Raw genomic sequence first — 27,727 nt, 5'->3', positions numbered from 1 at the left:
ACTTCACTTTCACTTTTCACTTTCATGCATTGGAGAAGGAAATGGCAACCCACTCCAGTGTTCTTGCCTGGAGAATCCCAAGGACAGGGGAGCCTGGTGGGCTGCTGTCTACAGGGTCGCAGAGAGTCAGACATGACTGAAGCGACTTAGCAGCAGCAGCAGCAGCAGCAGCAGCTTGGCCCCACTTCCAGGCCTCAGCAGTTGGTGATCTCTACCTGGTACTTTCCACAGGCCAAGCAGCAGCTGTCACCTCTGCAGAGATGGTATTCCTGACCATTACATCATTGCCTCCACTCTTATGTTTTATCACATTTTAAAAATTTCTCAGCACTACCAGTATTTGAAATAATCTTATTGCTTTATTCATTTGTCTTCTCCACAATATTCTAAGCTCCATGAGAACAGAGGCCTTATTTGTCCCCTTCATTGCTGTATTCCCAAGTTTCCTATAACTGTGTTTGGGACATAATAGGTGTTCCGTAACTATTAATGAATGCTGAATCAATTCTAAGTCAAATGACAGGCGGACTGTGCATTTGTACCTCGTCTTCAAGACTGAACAGCAGGTCAGTGTTGCCGAGACTACAGAAAACAGAGTCTGTGGCTCCAGCTTCCCAACTGCTTGAGGAAGAAAGCACCCACGCTAAGAATAAGACAAGGCAAACTCTGACCAGGCGCTAGATTGAGGCAGAGTCAAAGGCAGGACGCAGCTGGTGGCTGGAACACAGCTTGAGTGCAGGGATCACCGTGCTCACCCTCCTGTGTAGGCACCTAAGTAGGAGGTTGTAGAGGATGTCCTCTGAAATGACTGTCGAATCGCACTGAGCAGACAGCCCACCACAGAAGTGCAGGAGATTTAGCTGAGATACAGAGAATGTTTGTTTACCTTGCTGTCTTGATTAGCAAATATTCCTACTCAGTAAATTTTTCACTTATGTGTGTCAAGAGAATCTCTTAAGTGCAAACTATTTAAATATAAGGCACATACACGCAGAAGATAATGTTTTGGCTAAAATCCATGTCATGTATTTATTTAACAAAAATCTGAGTATCTTCAATGTTCCAAGCCATCAAGCCATGTCCTTGGTGCTGGAAATGGAGATTAAACCCCTAGCCCTCAAGGAGCTCACAGTCTAGAGGGGAAAAGACATATACATAAATAAATATAACGTAGAGTATGCCAAGGGGACCATTATAGGAGGCAAAGAGCCAAGGAAGCTGATTTTATGGTTAACGTCCACAGCAAAGAGAGACCTGGCTAATGTGGATTTTTTGTGAAGAATAGATAAGGCAGTGGTTCTCAAAGTGTGACTGGCTAATTATCTTTGTCAGAATCATCTGGAGCACATATTAAAATGGAGATTCCCAGCACTTCAGCAGGTTGGAGTTTGGGATCTGGGAGTCTACATTCTAAAGTGCTCTAGGTAATTCCACTGCAACTTAAAGTTTGAGAACCTGTGAGATAAGGCTGGAATAAAGAATGATCTGCACATCGGATATACTAATTTGTGGGTCTTTAGCGAGAGGTGAAGTAGGGAAGAAGGGAGTTGACATTAAGCTCTACTACAATCTTTATATAAGTTAATGTAATTCTCAAAATGATCCCATGAGGTAGATGCAGAAACAGAATTAGAGAGTTTAAATAATTTGTTCAACATTTAGAGCTAACGAATCCCAATACTGAACCCAGATTCACTTAACTCTAAAGCCTGTCCACGTTTATACCACCACACTATACCAGGGGATTGATTAATTTGACAATTTTCTTGTCATTCTTTGCCAGATCTTGCTAGGTAAATATAAAGAACAACCAGATGGTACTTTGATCACATCTGATGTAACTGGCCATGGACCAGCTCTTCTCTGGCAACCAGGGATTTAGGGCAAAGCTGGGAGCAATGTAAAATGAGAAGTCAGTTCCAACTTATTTCATCGTCATTTTCTTATCCTCTGGTAGAGATGTTATGAAAGGTACTAAGGCTAAAGACTGGGGCCATCTGGAGGGGAAAAGGAAACATATCTATGAAAGTAATTCCACTGAACAGCAAACATTCTTGGGACTCAAAACAACCAGACTCGTTTCTCAAAAAAAAAAAAAAAAAGAACAAAGAAATGTCAGGACAAGAGGCCTGAATCTGCATTAGGAAATAGCTCAACCTTTAGAGAAATTGTGAAAGACCAGTAATTTTTCCAGGTTAAACAAACGCTCTCTCTTTCTACAGACAGATTCAGAAGTACAACAAAAGAAACACAGCTCAGAAAATAATGGGAAGTCCAATCCCATTTAAAGGACTTGGGGACGAGCTCAACCTATAAAAAGTCTCCAGTAATAAATGAAACACACAAACTGCAAATCCTGGTTATATTCCCACACACCATGCTCAGCATTGTTCACCAGACCATAGGCAGGAGCAGCCAAGTGGAACATGTTAGATGAAGAAAAGGAAAGACGTTATAATAAAGGTGGCTGACGACAATGCTGGGGCAGGGGGTGCTCTGAGGCCTCGTGTTCAGAAGCCCGGTGTGTTACTGCCACCCTCTTCTATCACTGAGCTTGGAGCCACACAGGGACACTATAAGCCAAACCTGAGTTTCCAGTGCTGGAGAGCTTCTTTCTTTTTTTTTCCTGTTATTTTAAGCAACTGCTGAGTCCAAGGTGAGTTTTGATGAGATCAGCCCACAGTACAGACACAATGGACAGCACACAGCTTAGACTTCATTATTTAGTGTAACAAAGATTATAAGCCAGACTTTATTTTATTGCTACATTTTCCCACACACATAATAGGGTACATTTGCTTCCACTTACCTTTTCTATTAATATAATACTGGCATGGTTTAGAGTTGTTTAAAAAACAAAAAGCAAATCTGGATTGATCCTTTGTTTACAAAATAGTTGATTTATTTATACTGCACCAATTCGGCCCCTCCAAATACACAGCTTCCAAAAGGCAGAATAGTTAGAGACGCAGGTGTCACAAATTATAGTTTAAAAATATGCAGGCAGCAGGCACTGTACCTGTACTTTTAATATACCTGAAATCTGCTGATACTCCAAACCAGCTACACTAACAGCAATTCTGGGAGCATCTAGACAGACTCTTAATCCTGATGGCAATATGTGGTTGTTCGAGGGTCTAACTGGGTTATGCCTTTGGCTAGCCAAGTGGGAAGAGTACGCAAAGACCATGTCTAACTACAGGAGGTCTTCAAGCTTATTATCCCGTCACAGTTTATAAAGGTGAGGAATTAATTATTAGGAGCTGTGCAGTCAAAATGGCCAGAGAACAAATATACTCTTACAGTGCATATAATTAAGTCAACCATCTTGTGGATCCCTGATTGTCTCTGGATGTGACCTCAAACACTTGAAAAGGAAACTTCAAGTACGCTGGGAGACAGTTACCAGAATGTCTGGGTATCTTTCTTCCTGAATATCAAGTAACAGGGCTCACCTCCACGTTACTTCTTGCAACAAGCACACAGGACGACTCCTTAGAGACAGCTCATTATAGATACCAAGCCTCCAAGAGTTCAAGGGGTGGGTAGGCTCAGTACTATCCAGGGCTGAGCAGAAAACTCTGTAAGCCAACCTGACATCCCTAAGTCTTATTCTGGTTCTGAGAACATTTCAGTTCGGCTCCAAGTCCGCTTTGCTCCAACTCAGCGATGACAGACATATACTTGAACTCATTCGGTCTGAAGTTAAAGGTCTCCACTAACCCGTAGGTCTCTTTTCGATCAGTGGCATAGAAGAGCTGCACTTGGTTGGCCATGCACTGTGCCTCAGCAACACTCTGAAAGGTAGAAAGAACAGTGAGGTCCCTTCCAGCACAGGGCCACACAGCTCTGTGTCTAACGCCTGCGGCAGGTGGGGCCCTCGCCCAGGAGTCACTGCTTCCAGAAAGCTTCCTGACTCCCTGACATCCCAAGTCTTGGTGAGGTGCCCCTTTTCTGTGTACCCAAATTAGTCTCCTCTTCCTCTAGCATTGTATGCATCATACTATATTTAATCTTACCTTCGTCTCCTCTTTTTCTGTCTGTCTACCCTTATGTGAATTCCTCATAGTATGAGCCTGTTTTACATCCCTGCATATAGTGAAATCTGGTGAATGCTTGCTGATAAATTAATGCAGATGTTAAAAATTTCCCTCTTAAAAAAAAAGATTCCGTCTTCATTCAGTTCCTTAGTAACTGTTAAGTATACCTCAAGGGGGAAAAAAAGAGCAATAGTTAACCAGCTCTCCAGCTCTAAGAACTAAGTTTGTGAGTTGGTATTAAGGTTTTGACTAACTACACATACTCTTGAATAAAACCTATTCCTCATACCACCTCAGTTAAATAAGTGGTGCCAAAGCCAGCTGCAGTTTAACAAATTGTCCACAAAGTCTATGACATCCTTTTTTTTCTCTTGGGCCACACAACTTGTGGGATTAGTTCCCCAAGCAGGGAATGAATCCAAGCCATCAGCAGTGACAGCATGGAGTCTTAACCACTGGACCGCCAAGGAATTCACCATAACACTTTTTCTTCCCTGTGATAGAGCCTTGTTTCTCTTTCCTTGAGTGATGGCTACACTTAATGACTTGCTTTCTAACAAATGGACTAAAGTGGAATGATGAAAAATGACTTCCGGTATTCAGTCACAGAAGACACCATGGTTTCTGTCTTGCTATCTCAAACCACTTGCTTTGCAGAAAATCAGTTTCCATGTCATGAGGACATTCAAGTAGCCTACGGAGAAGTCAATGTGGCAAGGAAATGAGGTCTCCTGCCAACTGCCATGCAAGTGGGGTGAGGTGGATCGTCAAGCCCAATCAACCTTCAAATGCCAGTAGCCCCTTCCAGTATCTTGACAGCAACTTCATGAGACTCTGAGCCAGAACCACTCAGCTATGCTGCTCCTGAACTCCTGATACAAAGAAACCGTGAGGTAATAGATATTTATTGTTTTATGTCACATAGTTTTGGAGTAGTAATTTGCTATGCAGTCTTTTCTAACTAATCCCCAGCAAAGCCTCAGGAAAGGAGAGGCCACCTTCTCTAAAGCTCAGGAGCAGGAAAAATGGTGACCTGACCACTCTGTAACAGAAGTGGGATCAAGATACAGGCTACACTCTTGAAATCTTACAAAAGAATTACCTCAAAAACTCTTACTTTGCTTCCTATGCATTCTCTAGTGCTAGCTGATCAGAGGCATTTATTTAACATTATAATGTTCACACAGCCAGAATCCAACCCCAAATAACAATGGAAAATTCCTACTAAAACTGTCAAAAGTGTGCTATGTCTAGCTACAGAGTGATGAAAATGGGTTTATAAATACCACAGGCTGCTTCACCTCCATTCCCTCCCATGGGTTGCAGGTCATTTCTCATAAGCAGGCACTCATCTCTGAGACTGGATCTTCAATCAAAAGCCACTTTCCAAATCTCTGGCTATTTCAAATTAATAGAATTTTAGACCAGGAAGGGGCCTTAGAGATCATCCAGTCCTCATTTAATGGACCAGGAAACCAGAGCAGATGAGGGTCAAGGATGGACTCAAGGTCACGTGGCACGTAAGTGGCAGAGCAAGGACTAGATCTCTGGACTCCCAGGCTGGTACTCCCTCCACGTCACCCTGATACTATTTCTGGTGGGGCAAAATAATTAAGGTCGATAACTCTACCTCATCATTTTTACCTTTTAAATTCAAACATGTCTCAAGGACAAACCATTTCTTAAGCAAGTGCATAATCTGAGGCAGATGTCACCACTCTGAGGCTCTGAACTGTAGGGACTGTGACAGGTAACTTTTATTTGAGGCTTAGGACGGTGGAGGTAAGGGTAATTTCAGTTGTGTTCACCCTAGAACAGTGCTGTTCAAGCTGCAGAGTCCTAGGGCTCTGTGGAGGCGCCTCAGTCCCTTCACTCTCTTTCAGCTGTTATATCCTAGTGTTTTACATAAGATTTTGTGTGGATAAAGGACTCTGACCACTTGTTTGAAGACCACTAGAATGAGGGGAAGAGAGTTAAGACATGGAGAAATGTCTCTCATGGAGGATTATGGAAAGCTCTCCTGCACCCCAGCCGCTGCCAACTCATTCGCCCCTTGTCTTTTATTCCCTTAATTCTCGACATGAAACAGTAGTCTCTTGCCCTTCCAAGACCCAAGAAGATAAACATATTAATTCCCTATGCTGCTCAACAAGGAGGTATATTAACAGACCTGATTCCTTCCTCTCTTTCAATCTTAATGGCTACAATCAAAGTACCAAGTCTTGCCCATTTTATTCACTATACGTTTCCGAGGTCATTCTCTCTCCTCCTTCCCTACTCTGCTCTGGGTAAGGTCTTTATCACCTCTTGCCCAGACTACTGCAACTGCATTTTCAATGATCACACTGACCAGGCTAGAACTAAAAAATGTTTAAGAAGCAAATACTTAAGGTTAATGGTCTCAAAATCCAACTCTCTATGGGTCAACTCCTCATCTTTCTGTGCTCACAGGATAAAGTCAATCTTCTGAACATAATCCACCAAATTCCCTTTTTTAATATATCAGTGACAGCAAACTGTAATATCCCAAGTCATTTTGTGCTTCCTAGCTTTTCTGTATTCCATTCCCACTGTCTGGAACATTCCCCTCCCCCTTTGCCCTCCCCACTTTATACTGCTAAACTCCTGCTAATCTTTGAGGTTCAGTTCAGGTATCATTTCTTCCTTCTTCTGGGTCAGGGACACTCCCCCTGATCCCTCCAAAGCTGTGCATGTCTTTATCCTAGGACTTACTACATTCCAATGAAATCATCTGCTGACACACATGTGGAACCAAATAAGGTTTTTAAATACTATACTAAATTTTCATCATTAAAATGAATCAGTTTAGAAGAAACCTATAGGTTCCATGTATTTCTATCTATTTGCTTTACTGTATTTGGAAACACAATGCCCAAAATATAAATGTATGCATGAGTATGTAGGGGATCATATATTTATATTACATTTCTAGGTTTCCCATCTTTGAATCATGTATCTCTACACTAAATTTTAACATGTCTAATTCTGTACTACACTGGAAACTCACAGGTTGATTTATACAAGGCAAATGTATGTTATCTAGTATGCTGTTGAATGTTATAAGACTAGGAAGCAAATTTAATAATTATGAGAACCATGTTTGAGACCACTAGAGGTGGTATAAATGCTAAAGCAAAAAACAGTCTCTCCTCTGACCTCTAGAGTCCACATCTAATATGGTTAGATGTTATGGTTTGTTGAAGATCAGAAAATACAAAACCATCTCTGTGTCACTCACTTCTGTCTGTGGTCAAGTTTTACATTTTATCATTATTGGTAACTACATCCTCTCCAAGTCTCAATTTCAAAATTCACACTTTGTCTACTATTTCCTATATTTAACACTCACTCCCAACTTCAAAAATCCTTCAACTACACAACACTGTAAAATACCTATACTTCAATAAATTAAAAAAAGAGAACAGATCACAACTAAATTCAGCAATAAAAATTTTGCAAGTAAAAAAACAAACAAAATAAAAAACATCTTTTACCTCAAGCAGGACTCACAGTTCTTACTGTCTCTTTATCTTTCTTATGTTTCCACTTCTCTCTTTACCCAACTTGCATCCATTGTCAATAATTACAGTCATTTCTTTGCATTCACCTTTAACTTCCCGGTCCCTGTCTTACTTTATTATATCACTTGGCTAAACCATAACCCTAGGTAAATCCAACTCTCAGTCCTTTATCTCTGCACTTGTCATTCCCACACAGACATTCTCTCTTCCTTTTCCCTAGATCACACGTCAGCAAACACCTTCTGGAAAGGGAGAGACCATTAATGTTTTGGGTTTTACGGCCCTACAGTCTCTTGTTGCAGCTACTCAGCTCTCTGTTGTAGATGTAACGCAGCCATAGATAACATGTAAAGATAAGCATGGCTGTGTTCCAATAAAATTGTATTTATACACATTGAAATTTGAACTCATATAATTTTCACAGGCCATGAAATATTACTTTTTTAGTTTTTGTTTCTTCAACTACTTAAAGATATAGAACACATTCTCACTTCATGTTCTAGACAAAAATTTCATACTTCCTCTTTTCTACTCAAATGTCCAACATCTATTCTTCCATCCCCACTCTCAGCTAATGATTTTTCTTTTCACTAAGCAATCTGGAGAGAACATCTTACAAGCTACCATTACCTCTATCCACTTAGCTGAATGTGTCTTTATATCCTGGCTTCTCTCTTGCTACATTTCTAGCAAACATTAACCCCTCATTCCCAAGATTTACCCATTCGAAACACCAAACAACTCTCTTTCTCCTGCATTTTCAATATTTTCCTCGTTACCCGACCTTTCCATCAGCATATACACACAAGGCTCTCATTTAAAACAAAACAAAAAACCCACTCTCATCCCCACTTCTTACACCCCATTCTTTCCTTTTTTTCTCAGAAACACTCCTTCAATATGCTTACTTTTTCTAATTTCTCTCCCCAACCTTTCCTAAATGTACTCCAAATACGCTGTCGTCCTATCCCTTTGAAACTGCCCCCATAGAGGTCCCCAGTGACTTCTAATAAATTCTCAGTCCTCATCTCACTTGCCCTACCAGTATGTGAGCTGCTGGCTCAGCACCCCTATTCCCTGAAACATTTTATCTTAGCCTCCAGGGGATTCTACCATCTTAGTTTTCCTCCTACCTCACTGACTCTTCTTTTTCATCTTCTTTGCTGATGCTTCCTCATGCTCCAGGGCTCAGTTCTAAGACCTCTTCTCTTTTCTACCTTCATTAACTTCCTTGGTGATTTCAGTCTCATGGTTGTAAATAGCAATCTGTATGTTGACAACTCCCATCTTCATCTCTCCAGCTTGGACCTCTCCTCTGAACTTCAGACTCATATGCCTAACTGCCTATTACTTGGATTATCTAATAGGCACCTCAAACTTAATGTGTCCAAAATTCAGGTCCTGATCTTCCTCCCAAACCTGTTTTGCCTGCAGTCTTGTCTGTCTCATTAATGGCAACTCCGTTCTTCTGGATAGGATTTTGGGTGACTTCCAGGTGAGTGTGATGAGTAGAAGGAAGAATGGGAGAAATGAGACTGATAATAGACAGGACTAACAGACAGTGAAGGAGACTCTCAGTTACGCCCTAGACTTGGGGCTTACTATTGCTATGTGATACTAGCTGAGTGCCATCACTTTTCCCTTCCTTGTATGCAGCTGGTAAAAGAGAGAGCAAAAATCAGTGGGTGTTATAATAATCTCAGGAGGAAAAGGCACTAAAGGGCCCACTATCTTGAGGACATCCTGAACTTAAACACTGCTGGATAAATGAGACTGAAACGAGCAAGGACTAGACAAACAGGCTGAACAGCAATCACAAAACTGCTCGTGGTCCTGGATATACAGAGAACACACACAACAGACATCACTACCTACAGGCGCATGGTCAATGCTCTATCCCGGGAAATGGGAAAAGAGGAAGGAAAAACACTATGCATGATGAAAGCTGTACATGAGAATAGTGTGGAGAAAGAGAAAAGATTAAGAACTGTTCTCAACTTTGAACTCTTTTGTACACTTAAGAAGCCATTTATTTGTCCAGAGCCTCTTACCTGAAACTCCATGGGCCAGCTGTGTTTTAGAGTTAGAATTATTGGATTTTAGAAAGATAACAAATGCAGATACCATATAACTGTATTACGTAACCCTCATAATCCATTAATATTTCCCTTGTAAAACGCATGAATATTCCACACTTAGTAGGATTAATAAGGACTATCAGTGGCCTCACATCAAAGTGAAGTTACAATGAAGATACAGCTATCAGGTAAGTTCAAATCAGATAAGGTTTGGTGACCAAAGGAGTTATGAAAAAATTTTGTGGTCAGAGCTTTTGGACTTTCAAATTGTGAATAAATGAATGAGAATCTGTACTAACTGCAATTTGGAAGAGCTTGAGTAAGACAAAATTACTGTCAATTTAAGTTAGAAACAAGTATGTTTCTTATGTTTGTCTTTGGAATTTTACTTCTCATGAGGTTTGGCAGAAGAATATCTTCAGGGCCACCAGATACATGCAAAAAGGTAAAAGTTGATTCTTACCAGAAATGTGGAATCCATTTCTGCTGTCATCAGCACTATGCCCTTTTCTTCCTTAAGTTCAGGGTAGTGATATAAAATCAGCTGGCTGGCCGCAGCTTCCCCTCGGGTCTGTAAGGAGGAACACTTATCAAGACTCAGTAAGGTACCACCACAACAAAACTGCAATTTCACCGCAATAGACAGTCTGGAGGAAATTCTGGCTCTTAACAGTCCCTTGGGTGGCTAGTGAGTTGGAGGACTGGTACGTGGGGATGGTCAGGTTTGCCAAGTCACAGCAAAACTGACAGTTTGCACACTGTTATTTGTGTCTTCAATTGAAAAAGGTTTGGCTTTTTTCCCAGAAAATGTTTACAGCAGGCAGTGAATCCTTCATCATGGCCATATATTTAAAAACAAAACGACACGAGCAGCTACCAAGTCAAGTTCTAAAGAAAGCAATATGCCTGTGTAATTGCCACTTTTATGGACTAGTGCATTTCACAGTTGAAATCTACTCCCCTTGGCTGGCTCTGAAGACTGAGCTCTTTTAAGCTGTAGCAAACAGCTGGAGAGTTTGCACATGGGCCAGATTTGTAATGTGCAATTTTAAAATATAATCTGGGTGGGAGAAAGGGGGGGAAAGAAGAATTGGAACATCATCATTTCATGAAGAATGGACAGGGCAGTGGTTACCAGACCTCAGTTCAGACTAAGAAGAGAGGCTGGATTCAAAGCCTAAGCCCTCATATAGTGTAGGAGGAAACAACCATACATTCAAAAGATCTCTGGGTTTCATCTTTAAGATTTCAGAAAAAGTCCTTTTAATTATCAATACCTAATTACTGCTAGGGCTCTCTTAGTAATACTGTAGCCTCTCAATTCTCCCAAACATATTTCTATAGATACACTATCATTTTGATCATAATTATGTTTCTGGATCTTTTTCCTATACCTGTATATGAGCTTCAGGAGGGTAGTCCTAGCATAGTTTCCAACACAACAGCCTAATGGTTAAGTTCACAGACTTTGGAATCAATAACATGGAGTCAAGCAAACCTAGCTCTACGACTTATTAGCAGTGTGAACTGCTCTAAGCTTGCTATTCTTTTTTGTTTCCTTTTCTTTCTTTTTAAAAAAAATAAACATGATACAGTTTTTTGATACAATCACAAGGGATAAAGTCATAAGAAAATTCTCATTCTGTTGTGTGCTCCCTTCATCCCAACTGCAAAGCTGTTGTAATCCATTCTTGTTTTTGCCAGATCTGGCCTACAAATAAAGACTGACAATCCTAGTGATTATCTCATTTAAAATACTTTTATTTTAAAAGCTTCAAATGCTTTGGATCAAACTTCTTAATCTAGCATTTGGGAATAAAACGAAGAAAAAGAAGGAAGGATGGAAGCAAACAAAATAACATCTATGAAATGAAAAATATACATCTAGCACCTTAGACAGTGCTGAGCTGGCTAATAAAACACATGTTAAGACACAGAACCTCCCTTAAGGTTATAACTCAAAGGTATTGGGTGGGGCCTAAAAAGCTAACCCAAAGAAGTACGACAATTCATCAATGCTACAGCAAATGCTGCTGGAAGTTAGTATATATTCTGTGTCTTAAAGCCTTAGCAAGGGCTCGTAGTCCCACAGAGGAGGCTTCTTTCACCAAAGAGATGAACACAGGACACCTACCTGAATATTTATAAGTGCAGTGAAGTGGAGTTCAGTACCTGTCCATTGCCCGACAAAAAACTCATAACCTTCCCTTCTTGGTAGTGCACAGAGAAACTGTGGGAAATGAATACACAAGGAGACAGGTGGATAAATAAAACCGCTTGCTCTATGTCCAACCACCTGTGTCATTCACTCCATTTCTCCAACATTTGGTTTTTAAAACTTCTGTTGTATTTTGAAATTCATATGTGATAATGTAACACTCTTACACTTCCCAACCCACCTAAGAAAGAAAGTATGAGAGATTCACTGAAGCTCTCTATGTAAACCCATTCTAATTCCATTCTACAATGACGGCTAACCCGCATTTGCTAACCTGTCATTCCCTTCCAGGTTTTTATACTTTTAGTGTGTAAGTATACACCCATAAACAAGAGTACTGTTTGCATGTTTAAAAACTTAAATCTTACCAAACTATATGTATACTTTTGCTACTTGCTTTTTTTACTTCATATCATACTTCTGAGATTTACTGATGTTGATAAATATTACTAATTCATTATTTTCACTATTATATGGAAATTGACAATAGATATTTACCACAATTTTACCCATCCTTCTTTTGATGAACTTTTTGGTCCTTTTCAATTTCTAAACTTCCTCATGTTGCTGAATTAATTTTTGCTACAATTATAATAATCACTTCATATTCTACTATCTGAGGCTGATACTGAAGTATGGTTCTAATCACTGAAATGATTAATTTCATGCTCAAGATGAACTGGGGAGGACTGGTAGAGACTGATGCCAGAACAAAACAAAGTATAATCAGCCTCATACACATTAGTCATGGAATTGTCTCCTTACTGCCAACCACTAAGGCTCCATTTTGTTATTACTAATATTAGATGAGATAACCATAGTGCCTACCTAATGGAGAAAAAAATGTTTTAAAGCTTTCTTGAGGTATATTTGAGGTGTAAGTTGCACATATTTAAAGTGTACAATTAAAATAGTTTTGACATATGTATACTGTGAAACCATAGTTAACAGGATTACCACAATCAACATAATGAAGGTATCTATCATGCCCCCAAATCCCTTTGTAATTCATCCCTCCCTCTCTCCAACTGTTCCTAAGCAACCACTGACTTGGTTTCTTTCACTACTGGTCAGGCTTTCCAGAATTTCACATAAATGGAACCACAGAATCTATACTTCTTTGTACACACAGTTTCTTTACTCTTTCACCTGTGGTAGATTTGGGTATCTTCAGCCTCTGTTATTACAAATAAAGCTGCCATGAACAGCCTGTACATGTGTGTAAGTCACTGAATGGAGGTATGCTTTCAGTTCCTTTGGGAAAATATGTAGGAGTAGAATGGCTGGGTAGTGTGGCAGGTCATGCTTAACTCACAAAGAAACTGCCAGACTGCTTTCTAAAGTGGTTGCACCATTTTATACTATTATCAGCAATATATTAGAGTTCTAGTTGTTTCATATCCTCACCAACACTTGGTATTGTCAGTCTTTTTAATTTTAGTCATCTTAGTGGTATCTCACTGTGGTTTTTTAATTAATTAATTTATTTTTGGCTGTGCTGGGTCTTCCCTGCTGCGTAGGCTTTCTCAAGTTGCAGGGAGTGGGGGCTACTCTCTAGCCGCGATTTGCATGCTTCTCTTGTTGCCAAGCATGGGCTCTAGGGCACACAGCTTTCAGCAGTTGTGGCAGGTGGGCTCAGCAGTTGTGGCTCCCAGGCTCCAGAGCACAAGCTCAGTAGTTATGGCGCAGGGGTTTAGTTATCCTGTAGCCCAGGGATCTTCCTGGACCAGGGATCAAACCTGTGTCCCCTGCATTGGCAGATTGACTCTTCGTCACTGAGCCAGCAGAGAAGCCCTCATTGTGGTTTTAATTTGCATTCTATCTCAGGTACCTCACATAAGTGGAATCATACAGTATTTGTCCTTTTGTGACTGGCTTATTTCACTTCACATTACGTCTTTAAGGTTCATGAATGCTGTGGCATTTGTCAGAATTTCCTTCCTTTACAAGGCTGAATACTGTTCTGCTACATGTATATACCACATTTTATTTATCCATTCATCTATCAATGGACTCTTGGGTTACTTGTACCCTTTGGCTACTGTGACTAATACTCAACCTAAGATTTTTTCCTAGATCTTGAGTTAATTTTTGGATACTGTGTGAGGAAAGGGTTCATTTTTTGTGTGTGTATGGATACTCAAATTTTTTTGCACAATTTGTTGGGCATGTGTTGAAAAGATCATTGTTTTTCCCAATTACCTTGGCACCTTTGCTGAAAAACAACTGACCATGCATATATTGGTTTATTTCTGAATTGTCTACTCTGCTCCACTCATCTATGTGTCTGTTTTTATGTTTTTACTCCACTGTCTTCATTACTGTAGTTTTATGAAATCACAGTCTTGAAATCAGGTAATGTAAGTTCTCTAACTTTGCTCTTTTTCTTCAAAACTGTTTTGCTACTCTAGATCCTTTGGATATCCAAACAACTTTTTTAAATCAACTTGTCAATTGTGTGTGTGTGTGTGTGTGTGTGTGTGTGTCAATTTCTTAAAAAAAAAAAAAAGCTTATAAAGATTTTAATTTGGATTGTAGTTTATCTAGAGATCAATTTGGAGAGAAATGCCAACAATACTGAGTCATCAAACACAGTATATCTCTCCATTTACTTAGATGTCTTTTATTTTCTCTCAGCAATGTTTAGAAGCATTTTTTGAGAATCTGAGAAATCAGTACAGACACCAAGTCAGCTGACCCACCTCACCTATTCCCTTTCTCTTGTCTTCTGGCAGCTCACTACTCCAGCAACAATTTCATAATTCCTTTCACACATATATAATCAAAACAGCATGGCCAAAACTGAAAAGAAACTGCCAAGAGAAGAGAAACTTAGAGGAGGTTGAAAAGATTAACGTCTCAGGTGTTGCTTCCAACATTCACTTATATTCTTTTTTTCCACTTATATTAATAGATTAAGATCCAAATCAGAAAGGGCTGAGATGTTTCAGAGAGCTAAACAGCCACAGACTTATTGGGCAAATCCTCAAGATTAGTTAGGGTTAAGGTTAAGACTCTCATTTATCAGTACAATCAACATGTAAGCACCTCTGTTAAATGACTATAAAATGTATGACAGCGTGGCGCATGACGAGAATGGTCAGAAAACATCCTTGTCTGGCAGCACTGAGAAGCAATCCTCATATGGTCATGGGAAACTTACTGTTGGGCAGGACTGAGCCCGGTTCCAAATCAAATCAAACTTTTCTTTCTGTAGGGTTAGAAAAGAATAAAATTCAAAGACAAGAAAATAAAAAAGGCCATAAGCACATTTAAAGTCACCAAGACTGAACTCCAGAACTAAAATACAACTAAAACAATCTCAAGTTGCATTATTTACAAACCCCTCTTACAACAGAGAGGAAAAACCAGATGTACGCTTTCTTATTCAGTATCAAAATTATGTGTGAGGAGTGGATACTCCAAATCTTCTAAACTCTTCATGGGACTCTGCCAAGTGTCAGAGACAATAAGTCACCGAGTCTGTATGAGGGAGAGTTAAGAAGGCCTGCTCAAACAATGAGTCAGTATTAGAGATTTAAAAGAACATGAAAAGCACAGATTCTTTTGGCTGTTGAACTCATGAAAGGAAAGGGTATATATGTAAAAGAGGAAGAGAAAAAAAGATAGCAATACTCTCAACAACAACCAAAAGGCCTGGTTTTATTTTTCCATCTGTATATTTTCCTTCTTAAACTTAACACATGTAAGCTAGGTATATATTTGTGTACTTGATACAAACTTAATCTAAAGCTACTTCCTCTTCAGAGAAGAACAATTAATGAACTAGCTGATAACCTAGAACATTAAATGCTTTCTTCTGGTAGAAGGCGGCAGGACACTAAACCAGAAGTCAGCAGCCTTCCTTCCAAGTCACAGATCTTCAACAGTCAAGCAGTGGCCTGTGACTATCTCCAAGGCAGCAATTTTGAGGAGGGAGATGCCTCAAAAGCTTGGGAAGCTCCAAGTCAGCTCAGGGATAGGCCACTTATAGACAGGAAGGGAAGGAAGGTATGCTTGAGGACCTGTCCTAAATTCCAACAGCTTGATTGGAAAACACGAAAAAGAAATAAAAGACACTTGGAAATTGCTCAGCAACGTAAACTTATACTATGCTCCCTTGTCAGAGACTTGACTCAAAGAGACATTTCTAAACCAGAAAGAGGAAAAACAAGAGCCATAAATATACCATATGGAGCTCCCAATCTTTGGTGCTCAGGGCATAATAAAAACCCTCAGAGCTATAAATGTAGGTTCTCAAGAGGCAATAAACCCAGGAACAGTAAAAGCAACTGCCTACTAAGGTTAGAGCCCTGACCCTTGTGCTGTAACACTTTCATTTTCCCTTCCAAACTACTTACAGGAATAACTGCGTAGACTGTATCTTTTGCTGCAAAATACTGCTGCCAAATCTGTACAAAAAAGAGAGTGTCTGTGACCCGTCAGTCATCTTTTCAACCTGCACCAAGAAGCAGTGACAGCTTTCATTGCTCACAGTAATATGTTATTTGATAACAGGGAAGAAAATCCAACGTAATACTTTTATTACTTGTACATGATTACAAAAAAGATTTAATAGCATCTACTCTTCTAGATGATTAAACTGTAACTCTCAGTAGCAAATTCCTGTCAGAGAAACAGATTCTATGACCTTGTTAATCATTTCTTCTAAGACGTGCTTTGTGTATAACAGACACATTCTTTTTTCCATATTTTCTCTCCCCAAACCCTCAACGCCCAGCCAACTGTGGGCCCTCTCAGAGAAACCAAAGTCTCAAGGTCAGACAGATATGGGTGCAAATCCCAGCTCCTGTCATTTGTTGGCTATGCTACTTTGGGCAAACTACTGAAAATAACTAAATAACAGCAAATATAATCATTGATAAAATACCAATAACATGAACCTCATGGGATTATTGTGAATTTGAAATAATTATTTGAAATAATAATTTCAATATTATTGAAAAAATAATTTGAAACATTATTTGAAATAATGTTTGTACTTAGCAAACAGAATTACAATGCAAACCATAGCCAATGTGCTCTGAAGGCAACAAAGAGGCACTTAACCCGATTTAGGGTACAAGTACCAAAGGAAGGGACACTTGAACTATGTCCTGAAGAATGATCGGGAGTTAGCCAGATGAACGGGGAGTCTGGGAAGATAGACAGGTAGGAGAGATGATAAGAGACATTCTAAGCAGAGAATGACAAGCATTAGCAAAGGTACAGAAGTTAGGGAAGGCATCAGAGTCAATGTGATACCTAAGTGAGCTGGTGCTAAAGAATGGGTCGCCTTCCTTTAGAGCTGCTCTGCTTTGTCAACATCCCCAAGAACATGGGATGGGGGCAACAGAAGACACTAATCATAAAGTGAGATCTCACCGTCACAGAGCACAGAAGGAATATTACCTCCTAGGACCTGGGCAAATCACCTTATCAATGCAGCCTAAGATTGCTATGCCTTTCTTTTTTTATGTCAAAATACTGCCTCCTCATTTTAAGGACAGCATGTCCTGCTTGTTTTTTTTTAATTTATATTAGCAGACAGTTTATGAATCAACACTGAATTTATGAGACTGATAGATATTTCCTAACATAGTTGAGCTTGGCCACTCAAAATTATTTTAATGAACACAAATTTGTATCTAAAAATATAGGTGAGAATGATATTTGTCATGTAATGGTCAGGCTTCCTGGGCCTGGCTTCTCTCTCTCCTAAAGGACATACTTGGTGTCCACTTTCTATTGGCATTTCTTCCCAAAGGCAGTTTGAAGTTTCCTGGAGACTTTGTATTAAGCCTAAATTAGCAGAAGCTAGAACCCTGTGCTGTTCTCTTTTTATTTTTGTGTCTGTCTTTTCACTAGGCTGAAATTCCTTGAGAGGAGAGGTCCCTCATTTATTTCTACATCTGGCACAGAGGCTGATATTTAATAAATGCTTGCTGAAATGAATGATACAGTACCAAAGGACACCCATAGCAACTGGCACAACTTCTTGTAAGGGAATAAGATGCAGACTCAAACAGACATGGGTTTGAATCCTAGTTCTATCACTAAGTAAGTTACTTTATCTCTTTAAGTTAATTTCCTCAGTTGTAAATTGGGAATAATAGTACCTATTTTATTTTTTTAGCTTTTAAAAAAATTTTATGGATTTTTTCTTTTCTTAGCTTATTTATATTGGAGTATAGCTGATTAGCAATGCTGTGTTAGTTTCAGGTGTACAGCAAAGTGATTCAGTTACACATATAAATATACTTACTCTTTTTCAAGTTATTTTTCCATTTAGGTTGTTACATAACATTGAGCAGAGTTCCCTGCTTACTCACTTTATAAGGGGGTTATAGGAATATAATGAAACAGTGCATATAAAGCACTAGGTGCAGCACCTGACACACAGTATACTACTCTTATCACTGATTCTCTCAATCTACCTAAAATACAATTATGGAACTGTAAGGAATGCCAATAGCTTGTTATATTCTGATTATAGAAAAGAGAATCAGACATGCAAATGTAAGTAGCAATGCAAATCAAGGTATATGGAATGACCAGACACGTGAACGGATCACGAGTGCTTTGATGGGAGGTGTCCAGAAGGCTTCCTGCAGAAGGTCCTAAAATAATGGAGGACTCTGAATGGCAAACAAAGGAACATGGGAAGTCACTGAGTTTTTGAGAGCGGGTTACTTCATAAGATTTATTTTTATTCTTTTATTTAAAGGCACAAATATAGCATTTATTCTGTGTCAGGCACTGTTGCAAGTACTTTGTAAATATTAACTCGTTTGACTCCATGAAGTAAGTACTATTATTATGTCCATTTTACAGATAGGGAATCTGAGACCCAGAAAGGTTAACTAACTTATCAAAGTCAATGTGCTAGTAAGTGGCAGAGCCTGGACTTAAAACTGGCAGCCTGGTTCTAGAGTCTGTTCTTCAGCAATACACTATGAGCAGAACTTCAGGGGGATTGAATGAGGGAGGATATGACAGGGGAAGGGGAAGAAGAGAAATAAGAATAGGGAAACCTATTTAGAAAGGTAATACAGTCACCCGGGGAGAGAGCAAGGATAGTTTTAAATAAGATGTGGACAACAGGAATGAAAAAGAAAGGGGAAATGTGAGTTGATTAAACATATAGGAGACCAAGTTTTCTTATGCACTATTTTTCATGTAATTCATCACTTTTGCTTTCAATGATTGCCTTTCATTTTGGCTAGGAAGAGGTATCAGGAAATGTACGTTCATTTCTACTTTCGGATTTGGTTCACAAAGTACATATTTTCATAAAGTATGCCAATTCATTTTCATTCATTACCTGTTTTATTTCTTCTGCAGTTTTGTCTTTCACCATCTCAATGTTGAAGATTGAACTGAGAGTCTGAAAGGAAAAAAATAAAAGGCAATTAACACCTACAATTGAAAAAATAAAACAACTTAACTGCATGTGTAAGCCTTATAGGAAGCATCATGTTAGGATAGTAAAGCAGATCTTCAGTAAGTGGAGAATGAGTATTAAAAACCCACAAGCTCAGAGAAGGCAGCCACCAGAGTCAGGCAGGTTTCACAGTTCTATTTTCAGGGAGTATATGCAGGGATTTCCCAAAAGTTTCACTCACTCATGAGCACTGCAGCTTGCAGCTGGTAAGAAGAAAGTTCAGTTGTTACCTTTAACTGCTATTCTATCAGAAATGGTTCCTTATTTGCAAGTTAAATGACAGAGTAAACATGTATTTATTTGATTTTTTTTAACTATTTCCTATAGACAGGAAAGGTATCACTACACTTCCTCTAGCACTCCAGGACCCACACTATGTAGTAGTCATAATAAAACCATAACAAAGTCATAACAAAAATTCATAAAAATATTTCTAATCTCCACAGTTAGAAAAGCACAAAAACACTGAGCCACAGTACATACGTTCCAATATGCAGTCTCTTGTTATAGGCGTTCCACATGACTTCAGACTTGGCTATTTAATTAGAAACCTACCTTGTCCTTAGTGAATCCTCTGCTCACAGGCTGTTTCCCCAGTGTCTGAAATACAGGAGGGGACAGGATATTGCTCTAAAAGACCACCCTCTCTAGGTGAGCTGCCAATACCTCATTTAGTAATGTTGCACCTAAGAACTCACTTCTCTCCACTCTATATAGTAAGTGTTCTAAGAGTTATTGTTTGTGAGACAACTTTTGAATGATTCTGAGATTCAGAGATGAGAAACCTCTTTGTTAGTAAACACCACCTACTGGAACTGAGAATCCATTCAATCCCTGGATGAGGGACTCCTTCCCAGAACAAGCCTGCTTAGGTTTCCTGTGCTTCACTTCCCAGTGAGCCACAGAGGAGATGAGAAATGGAATGATGTCTTTTCCAAGCTGCTTCTTATCTGTAACAGCACTTCTGAAGGCAGGCATCCTCAGCAGGCTATTGAGTCTTTTCCAGTAATCCATATTATAATGTATTCCCACCTTCAAATTAGACTCCCACTCACAAAAAGCCAAGAAAAACTGAAAGTGATTATTTTCTCTCCTAACTCACTCTCAGATAAAGGCCACAGCAGGATATCCTATCTGGAGTTGTTTCCAATAGTAGGGATGGGTTATTCTGAGTCTTCCATTCAATTTCTCAGTTCATGACTATCTTTCAGAGAGCATAATCCACACCTGGAAATCTGAAACTGAAACATACTTTCTGCATTAAACTGTACTTTTCATTACTCTGTGCTTTAATGAATTCAAATATTTCATAAACAATGTTTGTAGAACCAGTACCTACAAACTAGACAAAAGCCTGGTATAGAAAAACCTACTGGACACACCCTATGGGCCAAAGTTTCAAGAGCAATTAAAGAAACATTTAAAGCATCTCTACTACAGGTGGGGAGTAGAGCTGAGTACAAATAGAGTACATATTGTACATAGAGTACAAATCTATGGGGACTTGTTTTTTTGTTGTTATTACAATAATTGACTGGATAGTTACACCTGCATTTATATTGGAGGGGCAGCAGTGACAGATGAACCGCAATTTTGCAGGTGAGTTCTACATAAGGAAGAATTTTTTCCCTCATCTCATACAACTTTTCAATGTCTAGCCAGACCTACCTTTCTCCTTTTCTTCCTCCATCCATCCCTTCCTCTTCCTTTTTTAAAACAGTTTTAATATTGAATTTTTCAGAAATGCAGCTATACGTAACTTAAGAGAAGATTGTACCAATACATTGTGGAATCTCATGAGTCACTGATAACAATACTGTTATTGTTTGGAGTTTTTATAATTACCAGCATAACAGCTTGTATCAGTTGGCATTTGCTGCATTAAGTATTTATGGCGATTTTACATAGAGGTAAAAGTACCTGATGACTGCATTAGGTCTCATAGCACAGTTGTGCCTAAGAACTTACATACTATTATCTGTATTAAAAAAAAAAAAAAAACTTTATTAAAATTAAGGCATTATTTTTTTTCCCCTTGACATTATATGGGTAGGTAGGTTCTACTGTCTACATTTCATTTCAGGGTAGAATAGAGAGAATAGAATAATAAATTAAATACAATTTATTACAAAAAGGGGATGTTTGGTGTTATATAGTAGGGAACCAATGACTCAAAGAAAAGGCTTTAGAAATAGAGCCATTAGTTATTAACCTTCCTCCAGCAAGATAAGAAAGGCAGTAAGTGAATATTTACTTAAGAATTGCCATAATTTAAATTAAATCTTTATTCTGCTCTTGTCATCATAAAGGTGAATTTCTAAGTCTTATTTCAAAAGGGGGCAAAAAGCTTTCCCATATAATATTGAAAGTTTATAACACAGTAATATTTCCAATAGCTATTAACTTGTAATCTTGACACTATAAGTGTTTTAGGAAATTACATTAGACAAAATATTTGTAGTAGAGTTGTTTGTTCAAAGTTGTAAACTAGATTTGTCATAAGAGGTTGAATTTGCTCCTCAACCTTGTAATGATTAATCCATTAACTATTCTGATTCTAATTAACTCAACCAATCATTAAGACTGAATGAACTCTTAAAATTTGGGATACCAAGGCAAAAAAGGGTGCTTCACAAGTGGCGCTGGTGGTAAAGAATCCACCTGCCAATGTAGGAGATGCAAGAGTTACAAGGGTTCGAACTCTGGGTCAGGAAGATCTCTTGGAATAGGAAACGGCAACCCACTCCAGTATTCTTGCCTGGAAAATTCCATGGACAGAGGAGCCTGGCAGGCTATAGTCTATGGGGCCTCAAAGATTCATTCACAACTGAGCAAGTAAGGCAAAAAGTTATCTTCCAAGTAAAAGAAACACCTATCCTTTTATAATGTAGAACCCCAATTTTCCATTGTAACTACCTTATTTCAGGCCCATGCAGCCCACATTTAGATATATTCTCCCTGGCTTTGGTCTCTCCCACTTGGATTTGTTCTGTGCACCAGCCTAGATTAGTATTTTTCAAATTGTAGGTTGTGAAATAAATTTAGTAGACTGTGGCCAAGGGTTTTTTAAAAGATGAAAATAATATTAAGAGTGCATTGCATTTAATAAAAGTAAGTATTGTTTTGTAAAAATTTTGTTTCAGTTATAATCATATACAAATATGTATAAAGAACTGCAATGTAAAATTTTTTTACTGTGGGTCATGGTCAAAAAGTGTGGAAGCACTGCATTAGATTAATTTTCCTATACAAGTGTCCTTTAGTATCAGTCAGGGATTGGTTCCAGGACCCCCGAAAACACCAGAATATGTAGGTGCTCAATTCTCTTGTATAAAATAGTATAGTATTTGCTTATAAGCTATGCACATCTTCCCATACATTTTAAATCATCTCTAGAATACTTGTATGGAGAAGGCGATGGCACCCCACTCCAGTACTCTTGCCTGGAAAATCCCATGGACAGAGGAGCCTGGAAGGCTGCAGTCCATGGGGTCGCTGAGGGTTGGACACAACTGAGCGACTTCACTTTCACTTTTCACTTTCATGCATTGGAGAAGGAAATGGCAACCCACTCCAGTGTTCTTGCCTGGAGAATCCCAGGGACGGAGGAGCCTGATGGGCTTCCGTCTGTGGGGTCACACAGAGTTGGACACGAATGACACGACTTAGCAGCAGCAGCAGATTTCTTATAATACCTACTACGATGTAAACTCTATATAAATAGTTATAAATACAATAAACACTAAGTAAATAGCTGCCTGCAAGTGGCAAACTGGAGTTCTGCTTTCTGGAACTTTCTAGAATTCCCCACCCTGCCCTTGAATATTTTCTATCCTCTGTTGTTTGAATCTATCCTCTGTTGGTTGAAATCTGTGGATGCAGAACCTGAAAACAGGTAGTGTTGCTTGTACACAGCTTTCAAGATGCTTTTCCCCAGCTCTAATTCTTGTTTAAGGACAATAAAAGCTAAGATGCATTAAGCACCTTTTCCTCCCTAATTCCCACAGCTGCTGTCATGTGTATCTTGCCTTGACCACTCGACTATACCCCTTGGAAGCAGAGATTATCTTTTTCATCTCCTTATATCTCCACCATGACTCTAACACCTTGCCAAAAAGAGCAGAATACCATTTACAGATGGAGACTGAGCTGAGTAAAGATAGAGTTCAGTTTATCCAGCTGACCCCTCAGTGAGTCCATTCCCAGGATAAGGGTCAGGCATGGTGGTGCAGAGTATTGGTGCACCAATAGCACCCAAAGGGGCAGGTCTTACCTTCTGTTCCACACATTTAATAAAGTCACCTTGCCTGGAGTGCCCCACTGGCTGCTTCCTAAACTCACTGCGCTTCTCCAGTCTGGACTCAAAAGCAGCTGGGTCAGACCTGATCAAAGGTAAACAAAAGGTTAAACCACCTGGGCCTTTCTGGATTTTGAAATAACAAAACACCGTGTTTCACTTTCAGAGATGGGGCACAGATATCATTTGTCTTAATTTAATTACCCTGAGCCCAGACCTACAAATCAAGCAAGTGGACAAAGAAATCCATTTATTCAACTATTTTTAATCCTCATGGAGCCTGTGTAACATTTTTCTCCTGCAGGATATTCCCTAGGTTGCCACAGGGCTTGGTCTCTCAGGTACTTGGAATTTGAATCTTCAAGATGGGAAAGGTACTTCGTGGGCATCTTTCTCAGTCACCTCCTCAGACAGGAATCCCACTGTCAAGCTTTTACTAGAACACAGCTAATTCTCAGCCATCTTCCTTCCCTCCCCCACTAGGGCAAATCTCCATTCAGAGCTCTGTGATACAGAGGCTTCAGGCAGCCTGTTTTGCAGATTTAGCACCCGAGTTTCCCCTGATCCTCTCCAAAGAACATGTTGATGGAACATCAGAATTTGTCCTCTGTGTCAAAATGGGGCTGGTCTTCAGGCCTGAAGTTCAGGTTGGGGCTGCCATTTGTTAAGAATTCTTCAGGCTGTGTACACTCTGGTGAAAATGTCATACGGGGGCTCCAGCTCCTGGGCCATGAGGCCTATAGTGTCATGGGTGAAGTCTGCAGGATCTAAAGACAACCTGGTCACCCCTGTGGTGGAGTTCTTCTTGGTCAAGACACCGCTGAGTGCTCCTTCTCCATACAACTCCTTTCTGGAGGTGACATCGAACACCACTGCCTTCACTGCCATGTATTCTGGCAGATCTTCCTCCCCTCCAGGGCGGGCCAACTCCTCCTCGATGAAGAGTTGCATCAGGGGCCCCAGCTGGTAGGGTGTGGCATCTGCCTGACCAGGGCCTAGGTCAGTGTTGCCAGTGAGTGCTGGAGAGGATGAGGGGTGGCCTAGGCAGCAGAGCCCTGTCATGTACTCCACCCTGGGCATCTTTTATGACGAAAACATTCCGGGTCTCCGTCTACCCCTCTGTATCTTTCACCAGGAATCTAGTTTTTTTATGAGTACATGAAAATTGCTCTTATGTCACCTCTTAAGTTTTTCTTCTCTAGGTTAAAATTCTTCGCTTTTTTTCAGCCCCTCTTCACATACGTGATTTGTAAATCTTTCCCTTCTGTGGACCTGCTTTCTGGACATGCTTGTTTGTGCATGTCCTACCTACCTTGGGCCTAAAGCTAGATGAAATCCTGTAGCTCACCAGTGTGCTACTGCTAAGTTGCTTCAGTCGTGTCTGACTCTGTGCGACCCCATAGACGGCAGCCCACCAGGCCTCCCCGTCCCTGGGATTCTCCAGGCAAGAACACTGGAGTGGGTTGCCATTTCCTTCTCCAATGCATGAAAGTGAAAAGTGAAAGTGAAGTTGCTCAGTCGTGTCCAACTCTTCGCAATCCCATGGACTGCAGCCCACCAGGCTCCTCCGTCCATGGGATTTTCTAGGCAAAAGTACTGGAGTGGGGTGCCATTGCCTTCTCCGAGCTCACCAGTGTAGTGTGATGCAAAAACCCAGGGGCTAGACTGGAGTGGGGTCAGCAGGGCACACAGGCTTGTCCTGCCCTTGGCTCACAATGAACTTGTGGCTGGTGCTGCAAGAACCTGGGTTTAGTGAGCGTGCTCCAGCACTAGCCAATCAGGACTATAATTCCTTCTAAAATGTCTCAGGAGAGACACTACCTGTTTGGTCCTGGGCCTCATGGCTATGCTCTATCTTGTCCGTTTCCTTAGTCTGGCACGGGTTCTACTGACTCTTTTTTTTGGTCCTGCTTTCATTTCATACCTCCCTTTCCCTCTACTTCAAGCTTTCTTTTTCTTTTTCTTTTTGTAGGCACACAGGTTTCCCTCCCCTCTCACTCAACTTCTTTTAGGACTTATCCCTTCCTGTCTCCCTTTCACTCATTCAACAAACTTGACTTGCTGTCTCTTGCCTGTTGGTTAACTTGCAGGGTTGGTTCTAGAGATACAGAAATACATAAGAAAGAGTACCTACGTCAAGGACTGTACTACCTAGTAGGGCAGAAAGACAAGGAAATATGTACATTAGAGTGCTACAGGTATTATGATGAAAATCTGCTCAAATATTCCCAAATGGTTGAAGTGGTGTTATGCCGCTGTTCCTTTGTTTATGCTGCTGCTCCCCTTACCTGGAACATCTGCCCCCAAACACCAGTCCTTTATTCCTTTCTGCTAGGCCACAGAGCTCAAAGGAAGGTTTGGCAAGAGATAAAGCTAGGAAGATTGGCAGGTACTAGAGCACGAAGGCCTTGTATGGAACACTAAGGATATGGACATTATCCAAAAGTCTGGGGTGCCTTGGAAAGCCACTCTTCAGGAGATAACAGTAGTGTGAATACTGACAGAAACAATTGAGTGAGGAAGGAAAGTAAAACCAGTCATTCATTTGTTCATGAATAAGAATGAACAGGACCTGTGAAGCACTCGAGAGTATATGCAGACCACTCTTTTGAGATGCTTGTGTGTGAAAGCGATCAGTGAGAAAAGACTGAAGGGGAATGAAGCTCAAGGAGAGATTTTGAAAAAGACAAACACTTGAGTATATCTAAATGCTGTTGAAGGAAAGCAAAAATATTCATTTATTCTGTTATTCTTTCAAAGAAAGATCACTATAGTAGTGACATGGACTGGGGGTAGACAGGTCCAAGACTGGAAGAGGGGAAGACTACTCAGAGGATGACTGCAGTACTCTACGTGAAGCTGATGCAGTACATTAAGGCTGTGGAAGCAGAAATGATAGAATTCAGAGAAATTATCGGAGCAGTCTTAGGTTTTCCCTCCTAAGACAACTGTCTGCCCACCCTGCCGGGTTCTCTCCCAAGTCCCTTCAGTTTTCACTTTTGATCTCCTTCAGCTCTTCCAGTTGAACTCTTTGGCTCCACTATGCCCCCTTATATCTACCTCTAATGTCCAGGACCTTCTCTCTAGAAGGTGGAGGGTAGTTTTAGGAACCTGGGATTCCAAGTCAGACAAATCCCAACCAGCTGCGTGACCTTTGGCAGGCCTCTAACTCTCTGATCCTCAGTTCCTCATCCTAATGAGGGTCCAACTGAGAACTAACTGCCACAATATTACTTTTTGATGTCCTTCTCCCTTCCCAATCTCCTTTCCTTGTAGTTAGGGTCCTTAGTTAGAAGCCTGGGACCCCGAGTTCTAGGTCAAGCTTCAGCTGACTCAGTATTTGATCTTGAGCAAGTCAAGTCCCTTCTCTGCAGAGCTCTATTTTCCCATTTCCATAATGAGGACAGGTCTCCCGGGGTGCTTGCCCCTTAAGGGCTGTCCTAAGAGTCGACCTTAGCGTTTTGAGAGCTAAAGCAGAAAAAAAAAAAAAAGACACCTGGAATAGAGACTCCCGGCTCTCACACTAGCTGTGTGATCTTACAGTGGGGACAGAAACAGAGGTCCTCTGGCAGGGCTGCTGGAAGGACTGAGAGCGCCAGATACAGATACACCAGAAGAGCGGGCCGCGCGCCGCCCCTCCTCCCCGCCCGCCGCCGGCCGGGCCCGCACCTGCGCAACTGCTGGATCTTGTCGCGGTAGCGGTCGTAGAAGGGGTTGGCCTCGAGCTCGTCCCCGACCCCGCTGCCGTCGGCTCCCCCGGCGGGCCGGCCCGAGCAGCGGCGCACCGGGAACACGCGCAGCTGCGCGGCTGACACGAGCCCCAGGCCCAGGGCACGGCTGCGCACTGCGCATAGGCCGCGGTAGAGGCCGGCCACCTGCAAGACGGCCGGGCCCGCGCCACCCGCCGCCGCCACCACTGCAGCCATGGCCGTTCCCACCTCCTCCTCCTCCTCCTCCTTCCCAGGCGCGTGGGCCTCGGCCCGCGGCCCGCGCGCCCTCTCCATCGTCCTCCGGGTCCGCCGCGCCCGCGCTTCGGCAACGAGGTTCCGCGCTCTCAATGTTCCGGGTGCCGGGGAAAGGCCGGGTAGAGGGCAGAGGATTCGCTGCT

General features: G+C 40.8%; 1 protein-coding gene across 3 annotated transcripts; it reads right to left on the bottom strand.

Annotated features, from left to right (window-relative positions):
* Positions 1 to 998: 998 nt before the first annotated feature.
* Positions 999 to 27,727, bottom strand: ATPAF1 (ATP synthase mitochondrial F1 complex assembly factor 1). 3 transcript variants are annotated; one of them, XM_061412086.1, is made up of 9 exons: positions 27,289 to 27,727; positions 23,596 to 23,704; positions 19,878 to 19,922; positions 19,203 to 19,265; positions 16,240 to 16,290; positions 15,042 to 15,089; positions 11,795 to 11,890; positions 10,124 to 10,231; positions 999 to 3,797 (listed from the first exon to the last, which is right to left on the bottom strand). In XM_061412086.1, exons 1-9 carry the CDS (start codon positions 27,621 to 27,623, stop codon positions 3,603 to 3,605), a joined length of 1,050 nt encoding a protein of 349 aa, XP_061268070.1. In that variant the 5' UTR covers positions 27,624 to 27,727; the 3' UTR covers positions 999 to 3,602. The 3 variants fall into 3 exon arrangements, with proteins under 3 accessions (XP_061268070.1, XP_061268071.1, XP_061268072.1); XM_061412087.1 differs by lacking the exon at positions 27,289 to 27,727 and adding an exon at positions 27,116 to 27,257; XM_061412088.1 differs by lacking the exons at positions 23,596 to 23,704; positions 27,289 to 27,727 and adding an exon at positions 20,425 to 20,507.

Source organism: Bos javanicus, chromosome 3 (genome assembly GCF_032452875.1).
Source record: "Bos javanicus breed banteng chromosome 3, ARS-OSU_banteng_1.0, whole genome shotgun sequence".
Classification (NCBI taxonomy): Eukaryota; Metazoa; Chordata; class Mammalia; order Artiodactyla; family Bovidae; genus Bos; species Bos javanicus.
This window is presented reverse-complemented; position numbering and strand designations above follow the sequence as displayed.

Coding starts and splice junctions, on each gene's coding strand:
- ATPAF1 (XM_061412086.1), bottom strand. CDS start 27,623: ATGGAGAGGGCGCGCGGGCCGCGGGCCGAGGCCCACGCGCCTGGGAAG. Junction 16,291..19,202: donor CTGCAGAAGAAATAAAACAG/GTAATGAATGAA, acceptor TTTTTTGTACAG/ATTTGGCAGCAGTATTTTGC. Junction 15,090..16,239: donor CAGTCTACGCAGTTATTCCT/GTAAGTAGTTTG, acceptor CTAACCCTACAG/AAAGAAAAGTTTGATTTGAT.